The sequence below is a fragment of the Lampris incognitus genome, chromosome 20 (assembly GCF_029633865.1).
Source record: "Lampris incognitus isolate fLamInc1 chromosome 20, fLamInc1.hap2, whole genome shotgun sequence".
Classification (NCBI taxonomy): domain Eukaryota; kingdom Metazoa; phylum Chordata; class Actinopteri; order Lampriformes; family Lampridae; genus Lampris; species Lampris incognitus.
Window position 1 is genome coordinate 21,405,307 of NC_079230.1, and position 20,323 is coordinate 21,425,629.

General features: G+C 45.0%; 1 protein-coding gene across 1 annotated transcript in view; it reads right to left on the bottom strand.

The window, feature by feature from the left end:
* Window positions 1-20,323, bottom strand: part of LOC130130816 (multiple PDZ domain protein) — a 70,148-nt gene that overhangs the window by 12,850 nt on the left and 36,975 nt on the right. The window contains exons 21-36 of the mRNA XM_056300651.1: window positions 18,767-18,965; window positions 17,445-17,486; window positions 15,235-15,333; window positions 14,446-14,529; window positions 13,836-14,013; window positions 12,664-12,774; window positions 9,776-9,838; window positions 7,604-7,763; window positions 6,255-6,451; window positions 5,960-6,051; window positions 5,118-5,196; window positions 3,621-3,701; window positions 2,701-2,796; window positions 2,534-2,608; window positions 1,760-1,955; window positions 325-470 (exon numbers count right to left, since the gene is read on the bottom strand). Of these exons, the coding sequence (XP_056156626.1) occupies window positions 325-470; window positions 1,760-1,955; window positions 2,534-2,608; window positions 2,701-2,796; window positions 3,621-3,701; window positions 5,118-5,196; window positions 5,960-6,051; window positions 6,255-6,451; window positions 7,604-7,763; window positions 9,776-9,838; window positions 12,664-12,774; window positions 13,836-14,013; window positions 14,446-14,529; window positions 15,235-15,333; window positions 17,445-17,486; window positions 18,767-18,965 (1,898 nt within the window). The remainder of the gene's footprint in view (window positions 1-324; window positions 471-1,759; window positions 1,956-2,533; window positions 2,609-2,700; window positions 2,797-3,620; window positions 3,702-5,117; window positions 5,197-5,959; window positions 6,052-6,254; window positions 6,452-7,603; window positions 7,764-9,775; window positions 9,839-12,663; window positions 12,775-13,835; window positions 14,014-14,445; window positions 14,530-15,234; window positions 15,334-17,444; window positions 17,487-18,766; window positions 18,966-20,323) is intronic.

Here is a 20,323-nt window from a genome sequence, read left to right on the forward strand (position 1 = left end):
CAGCTATTTCAAACCTGGGTCATACCACCAAAGATTCCGAGTGGGTGGTATGACTTTGTGGTTTGTACTGTCATATGTCAAACTTTCAAGTATAGACTGTGTAAACTACGCAGTTACTGACACCTTTTTAGTAGCAAACGACGAACTACAAAAAAGGTGTGAAATATTTCAATATACTTGTTTAAATTGGTTTTACTTCATTTGTATACCTTAATCAGCCATTCATTTAGAAAACTAGGGTATACTTGCAACACCTTTGGCTGATTGTGGCCCTTTGAGACAGTGATACAGCCCTATTAGCAGGTCATATTCCTTGTTTCCTACCAGCAGGGTGTCACATCCCCCCACGATGCTGAGGCCCAGGCCCGTCCGGCCCTTGGAGATGTCAATGGTGGTCTCGCAGCCAGGTATGATGGGACAGGTCGCAGGGTCAGAAGCCAGGGTGGCAGGGGTTGATGAGCGACTTGGACCTAAGAGAGAAAGAAGGTTGAGCGAATGAGGAAAACTCGAGTTATTGCAGAGACTGTTAATTTATTTAAAGTTTTTTTTTTTTTAATTGAGTGTTACTTGAGTTTATACAGAACAAACTGTACCCAGTGGAGATTCAGTTCACCAAGTAGTTTCACTGCTAGAGCCTCAATTGGTCTGGTGCGACCAGTTGAGATAGGTTGGTGAATTCACTCCAAGGGCATCAGAGTGCTCCGAGTGCTCTCCTGTCGTTCAGAAATTCAGAGCATTCAGTGTGTTACCGAGAGCACTGTATTCTGGGAGTGTTCAGAGCTTACACTAGACAACCCAGGTGAAGAGACAGTTTGTCTGAGTGTCACCTCATTCCAAAAATGGCTCAAGATGAGGTGAAGTGCAATTGTTGTGGCTTATTTGGTCACGAGTGGATTTATGAAGCACCCTTGGTCTTCTCGCATGTATGGCTGGTCTTACGATATTGTCAGTATTAAATAAAAAGGGATCTTTCACATTAAGGAAAGATGAGTGCTTATGCATCTTCAGTGGTTTTGAATAGATTAATACATCAAGGTAGACACAAGATGGACACTTCAGCATCAGGCCTTAGCTACTGTGGGCCACTGCAGCCTTGCAGGGTCTATTGGATGCCCCAAGGAAGACCCACTTGCATCCAATAATTGCTGCTACGGTGCCAAACTTGCATAGTGTGGCTTCAAAGTTACATTCTGCAACCGATGTACACAGCAGCTGTCCGCCCCACTTCTGCTGTTGTTTTGGTCAGACTTGGTAAATGTTTGCTTCATTACTTGCAAATGAGAAAAACAGCCGGTGCAGCATCACTTTCGCTCCCTAATGAGGCTTTCAGTTGTCTCCCATTTCTCAAACAAATACGTACATGCTGACCCAATGGCAAGATATGCCATGTTTCTTGTTGTCAGTGGAGTGCTTGTGTTGTCGCTGTACTCCACATAGCCATGGTGGTGCATACCATTATGGACTGTACCTTTAAGCCATCTGAAACATTTGGTGTGTGTAGAGGGAACGGGCAAGGGAAGGAAGCACTACCAGTGGCTAACCCCAATGGGAATCTAATTTTAACAGACACAACACTCTTCAACTTCCACTTCTACTAACTGCAAAAAAAAAAAGTCAGTGTAATGATAGCAGATAATTATAGCGTGAAAATACATTTAACATATAATGTCTTTTTTTTCTGCTTAATTTTTATGTTAGTTCATTATATCGAGTGCATCCAGCTCTCACAGCGACAGCACATAAATGTAAGCCGACTCACTTATGGTTTGCTCTGGCTCTGCTTGGCCCAGGGTTGGCATGGCAGCGCTATGCATGCTGGGTAAGCTGCTAAGGGCTCCGTCTGACCCTCTCCTAGCTTGGCTGGTGGACTCGGGGGCAGAGGAGGAGGAGGAGATCTCATCTGTACAGAAGGTTAGCTTCACTGGACCATTGGCCTTCCTCAGTAAAGAGTTGACCTAGAAATAAAGACACCGTTAAAAATACTTAACGCTTTTTAAACTTTTTTAATACATTCATTCTTTCATTATCCAAACTGCTTATCCTGCTCTCAGGGTCGCAGGGATGCTGCAGCTTATCCCAGCAGTCATTGGGCGGCAGGTGGGAAGACACCCTGGACAGGCCGCCAGTCCATCACAGGGCCGACACACACACATTCACACCTAGGGACAACTTAGTATGGCCGATTAACCTGACCTGCATGTCTTTGGACTGTGGGAAGAAACCAGCGCACCCGGAGGAAACCCATGCAGACCCAGGGAGAACATGCACACTCCATACAGAGGACGACCCAGGACGACCCCCAAGGTTGGACTACCCCGGGGCTCAAACCCAGGACCTTCTTGCTGTGAGGCGACTGCGCTAACCACTGACGCCACCATGCTGCCTTTTTTAATACACTGTTTGAAAATTAGAAACATTCTTGCTTTTGGTATTTTAACCTTATCTCACTTCTGGAAACTCCAGGACCACCCTGAAATGAACCTGCTACATTTGGCATATTAAATCATTTGTTGACTCCAGTGACAAAGCCTACCCTCTCCACAGAGTGGCCCAGCACTGATTCACCATTCACAGCTAGGAGTCTGTCTCCCGGTTTTATACAGCCTTCCTGCACGAAGAGAAGGAGCTTATTAGCATAAGCCAATCCAAATGGAGATTCAAACACTTTCATTTATTAAAATCAGGGTACACTCTCCATACTTTGCCTGTGTGTCCTTTCAGTTCAGATATGCTCTGAATTTCAACTCCATCCTGTGTGTCCCCTTCACCAAACGTGATGCCCAGTCCGCCGTCCTCCTATCAGAGAAACCCCATCAAAAAGCAATGATTACGACCTGCTCCATGTGGCAAACTGCAGTTAACCATAGTTATCATGCTAAGTAAAAGCTGCATAAAGACGGTCGAGTGAGCTTATTTTGAAATCTGTCTCTGATTCCAAACAGAAATCCAAAACAGATTTAAAATGTATTTCGATAGGCCCACGGCAGCTACTCCCCCCAAAAAACACTGCTGAAGACAAATAGCACACTTTGGAAAGATAGCTAGCATCAGTCTTACACAGCCTACTTTCATACAAGTGCTAATCCTTAACTCTTGAAGTGTAAGTACGTGTTTGACTTTGTGTGTGCTTAGTGTGTGTGCATACTCAGGCCGACCAGATGTTTCTACAATACCATCATCCCTGGCTGATTCATAAACCATATGGATTGACATAAACCCGGGCTCCATCCCAGGTGCTGTGGCTTCCAAATTTCAAAAAGGGACAGGCTCCAATTCTTTCTAGCCATCTAACTTTTTCTCACTTTCTATCCTTCTCTTCCGAGGCCCTCCGGATCCGCTGCTCTTTTCTAAACTCCTTCACCTGCTTTGTGAAACGTCACTCCTGTTGACAGCTCATTCTCCCATTTCTCTGTTGGCAGCCTGTCAGACTTCACCGCTTTGGTCTCTCTCCTCTCTCCCTCTCTCACACACGGTCTCTCTCTTCTTCTACATTATTTCTCAATTATTGTGATTCTCACACTGATATCATACTTTGGTCACAGTGTGATCTGGGGTTATGTAAATCAGAAAGGGGTGTCTATTTGTGTGTGTGTGCGAGAGAGAGAAAGAGAGGGATTTACCTTAAGCTGTACAATGTGATGTACGTATTGTGATGTTTCAGCTTCAGGTAAAAGTGCGCCGGCAGAAGTGCTTGACTCTGGCTGTGAGAATATAGAGCGAATGATGTTAAGATGTGTTTTTTCTTTCTGCCCCTCTTTTCTCCCCAATTGTACCTGGCCAATTACCCCACTCTTCTGAGCCGTCCCGGTCGCTGCTCCACCCCATCTGCCGATCAAGGGAGGGCTGCAGACTACTATATGTCTCCTCTGATACATGTGGCATCACCAGCTGCTTCTTTTCAGAGGAGGCGCTAGTAAAGCAACCAGGACACATCCCCACATCCCACCCACAGACACGGCCAATTGTGTCTGCAGGGACGCCCGACCAAGCCGGAGAGAACACGGGGATTCGAACTGGCAATCCCTGTGTTGGTAGGCCACGGAATAGACCGCTACGCCACCCAGATGCCCCCTGTTAAGATGTGTTTGTGTGTCTGTTTGAGATGGGGTGGAGTGGGGAGTACTGTATATATTTGCATGTCCACACAATCACTGTCTGTTTTTTCTCTGGGTTTTCTTTAAGGTGGCTGGTGTGGTAAAAACAACTCTGACAAGTTGGGTAAATCACAGCCATGAGGTATTTATACAGAGATCCCACAACACGGCCGTAATGAAGACTCGTCTTTACGCCGGCTTTGTTCTTTTACACTGAACCAAACAAAGGCGGCATAATGCGGCCCCAGGGTGTGATTTTACATCGCATGCCGGCGCTCTGGACGCAGACGTGTAACACAACGGCGTCAGGCGTCCCGTCCTGCCAGTCGTCCTTTTTACACAGACATTCATTCGACTCGACTCTGCGACTATCTCCGCTGCTGGCTGAATGCCGGAACAACAATGCCCCCCCCCCCCCAATTCCGTGTTTGTAGGTTTTACACAGAACGACGACGCGGCTTAATGGCACAACGTTCCCGCCTTGAAAGGGCCGTGTAAAAAGCCATATGGAGAGTTGGGGACGTTAGGAGAACATAAATTGGCCTTTGAGAGCAAGCAATAATTTATTGGCAACTACTCAGGATTCTAATACAGGGAAGACACCGATTTAAATAATCAGCAGACACTAATTGTTGCACGTTTAAGTCAATTGCATGGCACATGACAGGCTAAGAGCCTGAATAACATCTCGGCTATTTGTTCAAACAGTCTGAAAAATACACACTTGACTAAAGACATTGCTAGGGAAGACAAAATATTGTTTCAAATCACTGATGAGTTTGTTTGGGATTTGCTTTAAGCAATAAAACAAACAAGCCTTGAAATTGAAATTAGATTGTGCCATTTTTTTTGTCTTTGTGGTCGTGCATGCTAAACGTGAGTGTTTGACACCAAAAATATTTTTTCCTTGAGAGATCTTGGGTGACTGACTTAAGACGAGTTTGTCTGTACTACTCGGCTGGTGCTTTAACGCTCGGTGTACGGTGTGTGTGTGTGTGTTTGTGTATGTGTGTATGCATGTACCTCAGTGTGGGGCTCCACTGCGTCTCCCTCGTGCTCTCTGACTGGTCCCACAGCCATCTGGTTCAGTGCTTCTGTGTTCCTGTTCCAAAGAGCCATAACTCACATGAAGCAACACTCCATTGCCTCCTCCATGACACCTAGACAGTGTCTGTATGTGTGTATGTGTGTGTGTGTGTGTGTCTGGGGCAGGGAGGGAAGTCGTAATTCACAGAGAACACCACTCTGATGGCAGTGGCAGGGAAAGGGTACACATTAAGTAGAAGGTTAAGTAGTGTGATAGTCTTAAAGATGGTTTGGAGATGGGTCACAGCCTTGAGGCTACAGGTCCAAAGATGGCTGACTGTGTGTTGATATGCAGCTCGGAACTGGCATTTCCCCAGCGAGATAACCCCCACTGTAGATGGTTTAGCAAACTTTTCTCTGAATGGCAAAACATTTTTTTTCGTTTTTCTTTTCAGTTGGCAGCAAGTCTCCACTAAGTCTCAGGGACTTAATAAACTACTGGAGTATATGTGGAGGATTAGTAATATTTTAGGTTCCCGAGTACTATTTTTTAAATGTCATCTGCATGGGAGGGAGGGTATTTTAAGTGATACAGCTCTGTGCAAGCTGTATCGTTTCATTTATTTGTAAGCACATCTTGATACACAACATCTCCCTCTATTGGACTGTTTACAATATTACAACAGACTTGCCAACACAGGTAGCTAAAGGAACGTAATATGATGCTGGCAGTCATTAGAGGAGCTCAACGCATTTTGTGAGTTAACACATTTCAGGTTGGCAACGAGCTTAGAAATAATCATGTGAATATTACATGACACCATTAACTAATGACATACCTGACAAAGATGATTTTGACTTTTGATGGTGAGCTCTTGATTATGGAGGATGCATTTTGGTGACTGTGGCCATACAGGATCTGACCATTAATCTGACAGGATACAAAAATTGGCATTAATACTTAAATGGGCACATAGTACTGACACTTAAAGCAGAGGAAAAGTCCCATGCTTAAATGTGATGAGCAATGGAACATTATTCATCAGATGGGTTTGACAGGTATCCATCCAAACCTTGGATGAGCCCGACGTGCTAGCTTTGTTAGCAAAACACCACAGTCATTGAACCACTAACCTCCAGCAGTTCATCCCCGATGACCATGCGTCCGTCCTGGCCGGCTGCCCCGTTGGGGTCTATCCCCACCACAAACACGCTCATGCGAGAGCGGTCCCGGTTCCCCGCCAGGCTGAGGCCCAGCCCCGTCTTGCCCTTCTCCAGCTCAATCATGTGGAGAACTCCTGGGAGGCCGCCATAGCGCTGGATTATCTTCTCTGGAAGAAGGCGGTGGAAATAATGGCAGACAGATGACATGTATGTACACTGACCGAGTTAGTGCCATGCTTGTCTTGAGCCTGCCTTTCCGTCTTATCTCAGTTCACATCATGCTGTTCCACGGAGAGTGGTAAAATGGAGCGGCTAGCTGGACTTCACGAGATTATGCACTGGCATGAAAAGTAAATGGTAAGAGGGGAGAAGAATTTTGAAATGTCAGATGGCTGGGTTTGTCTTCCCAAGTATTTCTCTGTCTTTCCCTTCTCTTCGCTCTCACCCCGCTATCTACTTTGTCTTTATATCCCTCCCTTCTCCCTTCATCACATTCTCTTTTATTTTTCTTTCTCTACCCCTTCATCTCCTCCTCCATCTCTTCTTGTCTCTGCCGTGTAAAACAGCCAGTGTTCAAGGGTGACGGGCCGCTGCTGTTCTGGGCTCCATGCCACTGTTGAAACCATCAGTCCTCTACTAATCTCCACAACTCACCTCCTTGGGCCCAACCTCATCAATCTTATCCCCGCAGGACAAACGCGTGCGCGCGCACACACACGTGCACACGCGTGCACCAATGAACACACAACCGCACATACATAGCAAACTTGTCACAGTCCCAGGTGGACTGAAAGTCTGTCCTCTTATGCTGGTTTGCCTGAGCAGACGGGCATTGAGTTTGACTCATTCCCCTTGAAGAGACGAGTTCACCCTACATTTCATCCTACAGCATCTGCATGATGCTAAATGCTTCAAAGGGACAGCGAGTCCTTCGGGTCCCGATAAGGTGCAACCAGCCCTGTGTTTGCATGTGAATTAGGGCATATTTATGGCATAGTGGGCCAAACAAGGGCAGGTGAGATAAACGAGATGTGGAGGACCTCTAGTGGCACTTGTTTGATAGTGCATGATACAGCAGGGAGAAAGTAAAGGAAACCAATATCTGGTTTGTCTTGAGTCCACAAAGCTGAACCTTTCTGGACTGTATACTGTCAACACAACAACAGTTTATTTCAAAAAACTTCTCTTCTCTTCAAGCCTTATCGAACGCAGAAACTCATCACATGGGGGGAAAAGAAGTCAGTGAAAAAACCTATCTACTGTAACACTGACCCTCTCAATTTCCTATCTACTTGTAGGGATGCAAAATATGAACTCACTCCAGTTATATCCATACTCATCTTCCTCTTCCTCAGCCTCGGCAGGCACATCTGGGATCTCTGTCAGGGTGTCTGTGTCTGTCTCTCCCACATGGGGCACCACAGGGAGGGGGAGCAGAGGACTGCTGGGTGACACCTTCCCTGCTTCCCGCTTCGCCAGCTGTTTTCATCATGGGACCAACCAGAACAACATTTGTTTCTGAGAGGCAAAAACTGGAGAAGGTTCTGTTTTTTTGTTTTTTTTGGGGGGGGGGATTTCCCCCCCCTTTTCTCCCCACTGAGCTGTCCTGGTCGCTGCTCCACCTCCTCTGCCAATCCGGGGAGGGCTGCAGACTACCACATGCCTCCTCCAATACATGTGGAGTCGCCAGCCGCTTCTTTTCACCTGACAGTGAGGAGTTTCACCAGGGGAACGTAGCGCATGGGAGGATCACGCTATTCCCCCAGTTCCCCCTCCCCCCTGAACAGGTGCCCCGACCGACCAGAGGAGGCGCTCGTGCAGCGACCAGGACACATACCCACATCCTGCTTCCCACCTGCAGACACGGCCAATTGTGTCTGTAGGGAGGCCCGACCAAGCCAGAGGTAACACGGGGATTCGAACCGGCGATCCGGTGTTGGTCGGCAACAGAATAGACTGCTACGCTACCCGGATGAAGGCTGTTTTTTAACGAATTTGACATTCTGATGGGCTTTTTGGGAAGTTGGTGGGGGGTGCCGGAGAGCTGTTTAGACTGTCAATAAGAGCAAAGCACTCCTAACACAAACAGCATGATTGCTTTTGTCAGAAGAGGTTAGTTTAAAGTTGAATTATTGTCAAAGATTCAAGTTTCACCCATTTATTTAGGCTACAGTTCAAATAAGGCAAAGGTTAGATGATGATGGAGCGCAAAATTAACGTGCTTTTGAAACAAGATATTTGCCCACCAGCTGTTTCAATGTAGACTTACCTTAAAACAAAGAGCAACAGAGCCAAAAACAACACTGTTGATTACTTTGATTATTTCTTTGTTCTAACATCAAATAACACTTTGATTCAAAGCCAAGAATTAAAGGTTTGCTTTTTACAAGCTGTGAGTGGAGTATTGATTCTTATATGCTTTGAAACAAACAAACAAAAAAGTTTGGTTTAGGCGCCACTAAAACCAACAGCAGAATTCAGACAGATGATGAGAGAGGTATTAATACAGGGCAGTATGCATGTACAGCACGTTACCACACAACCAACATATGACAACTGTCATACATCCGGAAACATTTCTGTACAAGCATAGAGAGAAATGGGGAAAGGCGGGAGAGGAGAACACACAGAGACCCACAAACCTTAAACGGAGTAGGAGTGAAAGGGTTAGTTGGGGAGAGGCGGAGGAAAAGTCTACTGTGACTGTCACCCCCCTACAGAGAAGAGACAAACGGTAACAACCTTTTGTAAGACAGCACTTTTATGACACGGTAACTGTCAAGTCTCCATGCACTGACGTCACTCAAACCTCTGACAGTGCCCATGAAGGCCGAGATGCCCCCCCCTTTTCTCCCAAATTGTATCCAGCCAATTACCCCATTCTTCCGAGCCGTCCTGGTCGCTGCTCCACCCCCTCTGCTGAGCCAGGGAGGGCTGCAGACTACCACATGCCTCCTCCGAAACATGTGGAGTCACCAGCTGCTTCTTTTCACCTGACAGTGAGGAGTTTCGCCAGGGGGACATAGCATGCGGGGAGGATCACACTATTCCCCCCAGTTCCCCCTTCCCCCTGAACAGGCACCCCGACTGACCAGAGGAGGCGCTAGTGCAGTGACCAGGTCACATACCCACACCCGGCTTCCCACCCACAGATACTGCCAATTGTGTCTGTAGGGAATTCTGACCCAGCCAGAGGAAATACAGGGATTCGAACCGGCGATCCGCATGTTGGTAGGCAACGGAATAGACCACTACGCTACCCGGACACCTGGCCGAGATGGTTTAGATAATGCAGTTCAATTTCACGGTCAAAAGTCTTGAGTGAGGCCAGCTATGCTGTAAATGCACATTGAATTTGATAATGTGATTTCAGACACACTGCTATCTCGTGACTCTACTGTGGTGTGGCTGCTCGAACGTAGGACAAAGACTACGACCAATAATACAACGCACAGAGATATTGTCGTGGGGTTGGAATCGGAGAGACCCACCTTGTCTTTGTTGGCGCTCTCTATTGCTGCAGCTCTCTCCTCGCTGGAGTCCGTTGTAGACGACTGATGTTTACAAGAGAGACACCAAACATTAACAGAGCAAGTTGTGATCAAACCAACACAAACAACGCTTTCAGAGCACACTGCATCACATGTCTGCAGAGGGAATTTCAAGTATTCATGTAGATGAACATGCACAATGATAATGGATCAAATGGTAATCATTTCACAAGTTGTAATCCTTTTTGATAATAGTCACCAAAGTCGTGTGTTCGATGATATCTAAATGAAAACCAGTCCCATGCAGTAAGCTGCCATGAGCAAGTCGTGTTGTTTTATTTATACGTAATAGCAGCTACAGCAACTCTAGGAGTTGCATGACATTGTCGCCCGCAAGGTTGGACCTTCACTGCAGTGGTGGTGGTGTGTGCGTGTGTGTGTGTGGACCAACTCTCCCCTATTGACAGGCTTTAAAAAGTTCATGCCAGAAGCACTAGCGTTGTCTAAAAAGATCTTGTGGTTTATAACTCTTTGCATAATAGCATTTGTCCAGACTGTTCTCAGTCTGGTGTTCTCTTTAAATTGGTGGAGAGAGACTTGAAACCACATTTCATGGATAATTGGAAAGAAATAAGCTTTCAAAAACTACTGACAGAGAAATGAAATACATAAAAACCTCTGCTTAACACTACAGGCTTTGCTTAACACACTTATGCCGGCATGCAGAGCGGCAGACAGAGAGAAGAAAATCATATGCAGGCAGACTGCAATAACCATGCAATACAGTACACTTCTCTGTGACTGACTAAAAGCCTGTCAGTGTTGCACTGATTCAGTAAACCACGCCAGCCAGGTGCTGCATGCAGATTACAACACAATCTGTGAATACCATTTGACTCAGCTCAGTGTACAAACAGACGCAGTCTCTTCCAATCTCTTCTAGCTTCACTAACAGGCAAACTCAGTGCTAGCACAACTGGCAACAAGTGGAAGAAATACACGCAGGGTGTAGGACACAAACATACACAGGAAAAGACGGAGACAAGCAAGAGGAAGACGTGGTGCAGCGCTCTAACCTTGGGGAGGGCAGGTACTAAGCAGGTTTGACTAGAGCAGTGAAGACTTGACTCGGGGCGGATATTTAGCTGAGGAAAGGGCAGGAGCGGCTTCTAAAAGTAACACACAGGACCAACAGCTCTGACAACATGAAGGATATTCAACATGACAGCTGAGCACATCTGATGAAACTGAATCAGAGGCCATCCAGGGAGTAAAATAAATAAATAAATAAATAAACTTTAAAAAAAAAAGGGAAATGAAGGAAGTACAGAAACATTTCGGGTATTATGCAAATGAGCAACCATTAAAGTGAGCGGTTTCCTTGAGGAGAACCATTTTCTCGACACTGAGCAAGGGAAGAAAAAAGATCATACTGGAGTTTTCTTTCTCTGAAATATTTTAACAAAACGTTTCAAAGCCTCCTCCGGGCAACCTTGAGATTATTCACTGCTTGCAAGAGCAGGAATACAGAACCTCGAAGGGAGGCGGAAAGGATGTGTTATCACACCCACTAGGTGGCCCCCAGTGGTGAAAGGCATTACTGATGGGCCCACAGTACCAAGAGGGTATATTATCCAATCAAAAACATCCTGTACAAGTCCATTGTAGCTCATTTCAATGGAAAGTAGATTTGGTAAAATATCAACAGGGAAGACTGACTATTCAATAAGTAAAAAGCTTTCCTTTCTTCTTCTGCCTCAAGAACAGAGTTTGTAACTTACCTCATCTGAGAAGATGTTAAATCTGTGGTGCATTTTGAATTTGATAGTATAAAGGTTTGAATGGGGCGCTTATCTGATTAGCTATTGCCCTGTTGATGTTCAGGTTGTTGTAAGGTCTTTTTGGTGTGGATGTATGTTGGATGTGACCCCCCCCAACACACACACATAGCCGCTCATTCCAGTGACTAAATTTAATTAATTTATTCCTGAAACTTAAATAGGATGATGCAGTATTATTTTTAGTCATTGGAACAAGATAAATGTAATTCTCTCTCTTATTACTTTTTTTCCTTCTCCCAGAGGGCATCTTCAATTCTAGTTTGTCTTGGTTTCCCTCTGAACACATGGCACACATGTTTACCAGAGTCTCAGAGTCAACCAGATGTAATAAAAGTGGACGGGCTCAGCTCTCCCAGTATTGTGAGAGAAAGAGATTGTGCAGGAGGGAGAGAGAGCGCCTGAGAGATATATGGGAGAGTGAGAGTGACAGATAGCTAACAGAAAGAAAGAGACAGATTACCTGACATGTGCGATGTGGCATGGATGTTAAAGCGCTGCAGTATTTCTCTACAACAGGCGAGGAGGCTGGACTATATATTGACTCAGGCTGAGAGAGCAGTGTTTTGGAAGAGAGAACGAGGCTGAATTGGTTAGCAGGATGCTGAGGAGAGGCACGTGGGAATATCCCACAGATGACAATGCATAAAGAATGATTGACGATGAGAGGTCTGATACTGGAGCTAAGCCGGTAGCAGCCCCGGCAGAGAACTACTTCGTCATGCTCTGAAGCCTGAGGGCACTTTCAGCAAACAAAACATACTGCCACCATTACAGCTGCACCCAGGTAGAGGTTTGCAGCTTGCCTATATTTAAAGGTTGGTTGCCATCCTGAGAAAAGGTTCCAAAATATCTCTTTGTTCATTCAAAAATTAGTGTAGCTATCACGTGGCTATTCTTGTCAAAGATATTTTCGTTCTGAAAGTGCATTAAGGGTCCTGTGCCAAACGTTATATTACTGAACTAAGGAAAGAAGCGACTCACTGAGAGGGTTTCTGAGAGGGTATCTAACAAGTATCGATTTATTGTTTTGCTGTTATGTGGTCCTACCCTGGGCCTGTGGATAATACTCTGGACCAAGAACGAGACAGGGTTTCCCGCCCTGCGGATGGCTTCCACAGCCTCCTCATGGCTGGCATCTCTCAGGTCTACTCCATCAACCTGACAAGGGAATAGAAGGAATATGTTTTAAACTTGAGAGGAATCTCAAGTCACATTAGGTTTAGCAGGGTTCCCACTCTTCTTGAAAATGGGCTTTTCAAGAAAATTTTCTATGACTTTTGCTTGGAAAGTCAGGAAAGCTGTATCAGCGAAAGCCTCAACAATCTCTAAATGGACTCTGAAGCTTTAAGCTGGTCACTGAATGTACGGCCCGAATTTCAAGAACTTATCTGACACAACGGCTACAAATGTCTAACAATGCAATCTCACCCAAAATTTTTAAAAATATACCATTTTATTTGAGATATTTTTATTGATCCCCATAGGGAAATTACACTATGCATTTAACCCATCCTAGCTGTGTAGCTAGGAGCAGTGGGCAGCCACCGTGCAGTACCCGGGGACCAATACCCACTTCGTCTTGCCATGCCTCGGTCAGGGGCACAGACAGGAGTACTAACCCTAACATGCATGTCTTTTTGATGGTGGGGGAAACCGGAGCACCAGGAGAAAACCCACTGCAGACATGGGGAGAACATGCACACTCCACACAGAGGATGACCTGGGATGACCCCCAAGGTTGGACAACCCCAGGGTTCGAACTCAGGACCTTCTTACTGTGAGGCGACAGCGCTAACCACAGGGCCACCGTGCCGCCCATTTTAGCAGGCAAAAATAAAATTTTACAATCTTACTGATAATTTTTCATGGCCTCAACAATATTTCCAGGATATTTGATTACATTAATCATTTTCCAGGTGTTTTGCATGACTGGAAAACTAGTCTATACATTTCCAGGCTTTCACAGGATGTGTGGGAACTGTTTAATCTCACAACTCCATTATTTATGTTAATCCTAACCCTTTTAAGGGCTTTTAAGACCATTTGGACAACTTGATTCTGTAAATCCTACGCAAATGCTGATTTTGAAATCTATTACATGTTTCAGTTAAAGTAGCCCTCAAACTCAATATAAAAAAGAGTTTTGACAAAGATTTTACCTCTAAGTAAAACCCAAAACAGCCAAAAGTTCAAATTTTTTAACTTAAATGAGCTCGTACTTCTACAATCCTGTCGCCGGTCTTCAGGGTCCCATTGCGTCCGGCAGGACTGTCCTCCAGGATGTGTTTGATAAAAATGCCCCTCATCACCTCTCCATTGCTCAGCCGACTGCCCATCCCTCGGCCCCCAACAATACTGATGCCCAGGGACTTGCCTGCTTCTCTGAACAGCTCCACCCTGAGAGGGGTAATGATACAGTCAGAAAATGGCATCTTTACATAGCTCAGTTCAATGCTGATTTATTTAACTGGCAAAGGGATTCCTGGGGCCTTTTCATCGGACAAGAAAATAGGATGCCATTGAGGACTGTTTTTAAAAAATTTTTTTTTAATCAAATCCAATTTTTATTGATTCTGAAAGATTTGACGTTGCAGCCCAGATGTGTGCTTATGAATATAAACAGATTTATAATGGCAAAACTCAAATAAAATATTGAAAAAGATTCTACCCTGTGCTTGGAAAAGCCCATGCTGTTCAGAGTTTACAGAGTCAGACTTTTTTTTTGACAAGGAGATGCATTCAAAATGAGATCTGCAATATGAAGTTGTGTTTATTTTGCATTTAGGGAAAGGGTAGGGGAGGGAATCTATTTGCTGGGTAAATACTTACTTCCTGGGTTGGTTCCAGTTGCTGTAAGTGGCGCTCTCCTCTCCCTCTCCATCTTCCCGCTCAGGGAGGTTGGGGATGTCTCCTCTGCAATGGTACAAGTCATTCCTTTTATATGTATTCCTTAATTGTCTTATTCTTCTTTTTTTATTATTATGAAACTTCAAATTCAAACTCAACCTAATGTTTGATTAAAAAAAAAAAGTATGTTGTTTCATATGTGCCAAAACCTTTTTTTCTTCTTTTTTTGCCCCCCCCTCCCTTTTCTCCCCAATTGTACTTGGCCAATTACCCCACTCTTCCGAGCCATCCCGGTTGCTGCTCCACTCCCTCTGCCAATCCGGGGAGGGCTGCAGACTACCACATGCCTCCTCCAATACGTGTGGAGTCGCCAGCCGCTTCTTTTCACCTGACAGCGAGGAGGCCTTGACCGACCAGAGGAGGCGCTAGTGCAGCGACCAGGACACATACCCACATCCGGCTTCCCACCTGCAGACACGGCCAATTGTGTCTGTAAGGACGCCCAACCAAGCCGGCGGTAACACTGGGATTCGAACTGGCAATCACCGTGCTGGTAGGCAACGGAATGGACCGCTACGCTACCTGGACGCCCAAGCTTGATGCAAAACCTTGATGCCAGCTGAGATGAACTTCATTTTGTTTTTCCAGCATTTTGACCACATTAAGAAGCTGGTTTCTTGCCTACAAGAGACCTACTACACAACGACCTCTCCATCATCGGTGTCTCGTTTACAACTAGAGGCGACCATGTGAGATCGTGTGGGAACGTACTGTGCAGCTGGGACCGGGGTCACCTCAGAGAAGACATCATCTTTAGGCTCTAGGCTAGCCTTGTACTCTTCCAGATACTCTGCTGGGACATAGGTAATGCTGATCGGTGCACACACACACACACGAACACACACGCACACATACATTCAAACCAACACAAATGAGAAAAAAAAGTAAGCAAACAAAATGGTGTCACTGCTTAAACCATTAGATTTGCAATCATCCCTGCCTTCTGCCAGAATCCATCTACTGCAAAGCATAAAACTGAAGTTGATTCACCTTGTGCGCAGATACGCCAGTATTCATCATGACAAAATGACACAATCATTTACCAAAACATTAGCACGCAACAGGGCGCATTCATATGTAACCAAATATGACAGTATCATGCCACCCGGTACCCTTTTTTTTTTTTTACGGAGCAACCTGTTTTATTCATTCATAGCTGTCTCATTTACATGCAGAGACTCTCCTGTTTTCCCTCCACCCGATCCAATTTGACTGCACACACAAGATTGCAGCAAGAATGAACTCAGTCTATTTCTCAGGGAAATGCATTCTGCCTATCAACAGCTCAAGGTGAGATGTTAATGAATTATGTATAGATTCCCATCGCCTCACAATTCAAAACAGATGTGTGCCCCATTTATAAATGTCTGGGCAAATAAAGTTTTCTGACACCAAATGCGTGCTGTATATTTTCTATAAAAATATGTTACGGAACAAAGAAAACGGGGCATATCAATTATTCATCCCGGTAGTAGGAGTAATTTACCATTTTCACGATTAAGAATTACCCAAAAAGCATTTCCAACAAGAACTAAGGTCCACTTTAGGCGGCCTGTTTGTGAGCAATTCACCACAAAGGTGATGCCGGAGAGGACATTGGTTCCATTTGAGTGAAGTTGACAGATCCCGGGCAGATGAGTTGATTTGCTTTTGAACGTAATTGCATGCAGACACAAGTGGAAATTAGTCCCAGTTAGATGATTCCAGTGAATGAGTCGGTTCACTTAGAACAAAACAACATGCAATGTCAGGCGCAATACTGTACCGTGCAAATAACTAATGTGCAGAGTTGCACAGAACGAGTGGGTTAGTAAGTTAGCGGTGGGAGAGGTACACACGACAAATGGAGAACATTTATATTCAGTGGGAATCATGTAGCGTAGGCTGGCAAGCCTCTTAGTCATAGAAACGAAAATGAGAGATGTGCCTCAAAGAGACTGCAGTTAGTGAGTAATGTAGTCAGTCAAGAGATTTATCCAGACAACATTTGCAATCTGTGCGTTTTATCCACATCACTACGTGCTTTTTGCTGCCACACCAAAAAACTGCAAGGGTCTTGAAGAACTGAATCACAGTGAAATGTCAAACTGCAGAGAAATCTTCTGTGTAGAAAACAGAAAAGATTAAAGATCTCCTGAAAAATTTATTTACACAGCATGTTCTATAGCTGGACTCCTTAGGACTCTATCAAATTATTATTATTATTATTTTAGATTTTTCCCCCTTTTTCTCACCAATTGTACCCGGCCAATTACCCTATTTTCTGAGCCATCCCGGTCGCTGCCCCCCCCGCCGCCGCCGCCGCCGCCGCCGCCGCCGCCGATCCGGGGAGGGCTGCAGATGACCACATGCCTCCTCTGAAACATGTGGAGTCGCCAGCCGCTTCTTTTCACCTGACAGTGAGGAGTTTCGCCAGGAGGACGTTGCGCGTGGGAGGATCACGCTATTACCCCCAGTTCCTCCTCCCCCACTGAACAGGTGCCTCGACCGACCAGAGGAGGCGCTAGTGCAGCGACCAGGACACATACCCACATCCGGCCTCCCACTCGCAGACACGGCCAATTATGTCTGTAGGGACGCCCGACCAAGCCAGAGGTAACACAGGGATTCGAACCTGCGATCTCCATGTTGGTAGGCAACGGAATAGACCGCTACGCTACCCAGATGCCACAGCATCTTCTATAGCTGGATTGCTTAGGACTCTATCAAATTATCATTTGGCATGAAGGTTAAACATAGTAAATATAATAAACAAAAAATATTAAATTGCGGCCTATATGCAGAACCTGTCTGTGTCTGGATAAAACCCTTTTCAACAGACTGCAAGAAAGCCCAGCTGTAAGAGAAATAAAAAAATGATAGACAACCAGGATGGCAGTTTTTGCGAGCACACCACCAGTGTGGGAATTAGCCATACTCACACATAAAAGGGGCACAGATCGTCCTCAGGTGCACAAGCAGATCTAGAATGTGAAGAGTTGGGCTTTTATGCATCACAGCTACCAAACTGCCAATTTTAGCACAGCAAGCAGTACTTGTAAAATTAACACATAGAATTTTGTCTTTGAGGTAACCTCACTCAAAGGACGGGAAGCAAGGGTAGTTTCCTCATTGTTTTCTTTTTCTCTTTCCCTGAACGAATTCAATGCAAGGATTAAAATCGTTTGCATTTCATTCAAATTGATTGAATAAATCCTTTTGTAAATGGATTTCAGTTTACCAAAACTTGCATGACTTTACATTGATAACATATATTTTCATGTACATCCCACATACATGTACATAACCCAGTCTATAGAACAAGGATTGAAATAAATAAGTGATTTTCTGTGCACCTACATGTGCAAGACTAGCCATAAACCATTCATTAACATATTGTTATAAGGTTCGTACTTAATGAGCAAATTCAGTTTAACTAAAGATTGGTCGACTGGACCTTCTTGAAAAGGTGCTGAAAAAAACACATAAATGTGCAGACAAAAATAATAATGTAAAAAAATGGCTGGACAAGTATAATTACGTCTTGCATCTTACTGCAGGGGTTATAGAATATAAGAACACAACATTCATTTATCATGAAAGCAAAGATTGTAGTTCCCCCCCCTTTTCTCCCCAATTGCATCTGGCCAATTACCCCACTCTTCCGAGCCATCCCGGTCGCTGCTCCACCCCCTCTGCCGATCCGGGGAGGGCTGCAGACTATCACATGCCTCCTTCGATACATGTGGAGTCACCAGCCACTTCTTTTCACCTGACAGTGAGGAGTTTCAACAGGGGGACGTAGCGCGTGGGAGGATCACGCTATTCCCCCCAGTTCCCCCTCCCCCCTTAACAGGCGCCCCGACCAACCAGAGGAGGCTCTAGTGCACCAACCAGGACACATACCCACATCCGGCTTCCCACCCGCAGACACGGCCAATTGTGTCTGTAGGGACGCCCGACCAAGCCGGAGGTAACACAGGGATTTGAACCGGCGATCCCCGTGTTGGTAGGCAACGGAATAGATGCTACACTACCCGGACGCCCCTTAATGAAGTTCTTTATGCTTTGCACAATGGCTCACAGGTTTAGAGTCATCAAGTGGCTTTACAGAGTATAAGTAGTGTGGGTGTGCATGCATAATCATACGTGCAGTGATCACCTTTATTACCCATTATGTGAAGAAGTACCAAAAAAGCTAAACAAAAAAACAAAAACAATTGGACAATGGACACCGGACAATCAGACGACAGTGGCGTCTTACCCTAGGTCTGGTCCAATAAGAGAGTGTCTCCGGAGCATTGCCCGGGCCTGGGCATTGGATAAGTTGACAGTAGGCTCCCCATTGATGGCCAGGATGAGGTCTCCCACCCCCAGACGTCCGTCCCGGCTAATGGAACCACCATGTATTATGCTGCGGATCAGCATTCCCAAACCGTCTTTCATGGCACACACCGTCATTCCTTTGAGGTAAACCATAATGACCTTCAGCTGATTTTAAAGATGTGCTGCACACTGCCTCTAAAATGTTGGGTGTGTTGGATTGCGTATGGTTTTTCAGGGTTTCTGTTCTTTTAAGGAAATCAGGGGGATGCGTGGGAACCCTGTTTATTCAGACTCAGATTCAGACAACTTTATTTATTCCAGAAGGGCAATTCAGGTTATAAAGTTTTAAAGGAATTCCCTTTTACCCCACCAGTAATTTCCCCTAGAAAATCTTAAGGGAAGATCTTACCATCTAATCAAGCCAAATGCTGGTAAATTAAACAACTCTTCCAAAATTGGAATTCAGACAAATGAGTTTCATCTGTGATGCCATGTAGAATTACTATCATTAGCTGCTCAGCTAAAGGCGTACTGTACTCTAATGTTAGAGAGTTAGAGAGCACTACATGATCTCAAAATGAGCATGTTTTCAAAATAGTGCTTAGATATCAACCACACTAACAACAAATCAATGAGCCCCCCCACCCCAACATCGCCAAAATATCTCAAAAACTTTTATTAAAGATCATAAATACAACAAGTTCATTTAAATGTATCCTGCTGTATTTCTATACTCACTTAAAATTAGACATTTCATCTTGGCTTCTCATTCAGTGCAATCCTACTTAAAAAAATGTGCCACTAAAAAAAAAAACTAAAAAAAAAAAAGTTTTTAAAATGAATTTTAATTCCATTTTTGTGACTGTCTTGATGCATGCTCAATAATCCAGGTAAGAAAATCAAAGAAGGTTGAATCAGTTCATCTGGATACAATGTTTATTGACAGATACATTTCATCACTCATCGAAGCAACATCCTCAGTCTAAACTGCCTGCAGGTATCCACACCCTTATAAACGATACAGTGCAATACAGTTGCATAATGACTGAAACGAACAACCACTTTCATATGCAGATATGGGTGTCACCATTAATTAGAGCTTCAAAGGCCATGTGTCCTATTCACAGAGTACTAAGGAATGTTGCAATCACAGCATTGTAAGATGGCGACAGATGTATAACCACTGAAACCAACCATCAGTTTCATATGCAAATATGGCTGTGGCCATTAATTAGAGCAAATTAGTTAATGGCACGGTGGCGCAGTGGTTAGCGCGGTCGCCTCACAGCAAGAAGGTCCTGGGTTCGAGCCCCAGGGTAATCCAACCATGGGGGTCGTCCCTGGCCATCCTCTGTGTGGAGTTTGCATGTTCTCCCCATGTCTGCGTGGGTTTCCTCCGGGTGCTCCAGTTTCCTCCCACAGTCCAAAGACATGTACATCAGATGACTCAGCATTACTAAAATTAATATGAATGTGTGTGTGTGTGTGTCTGTGG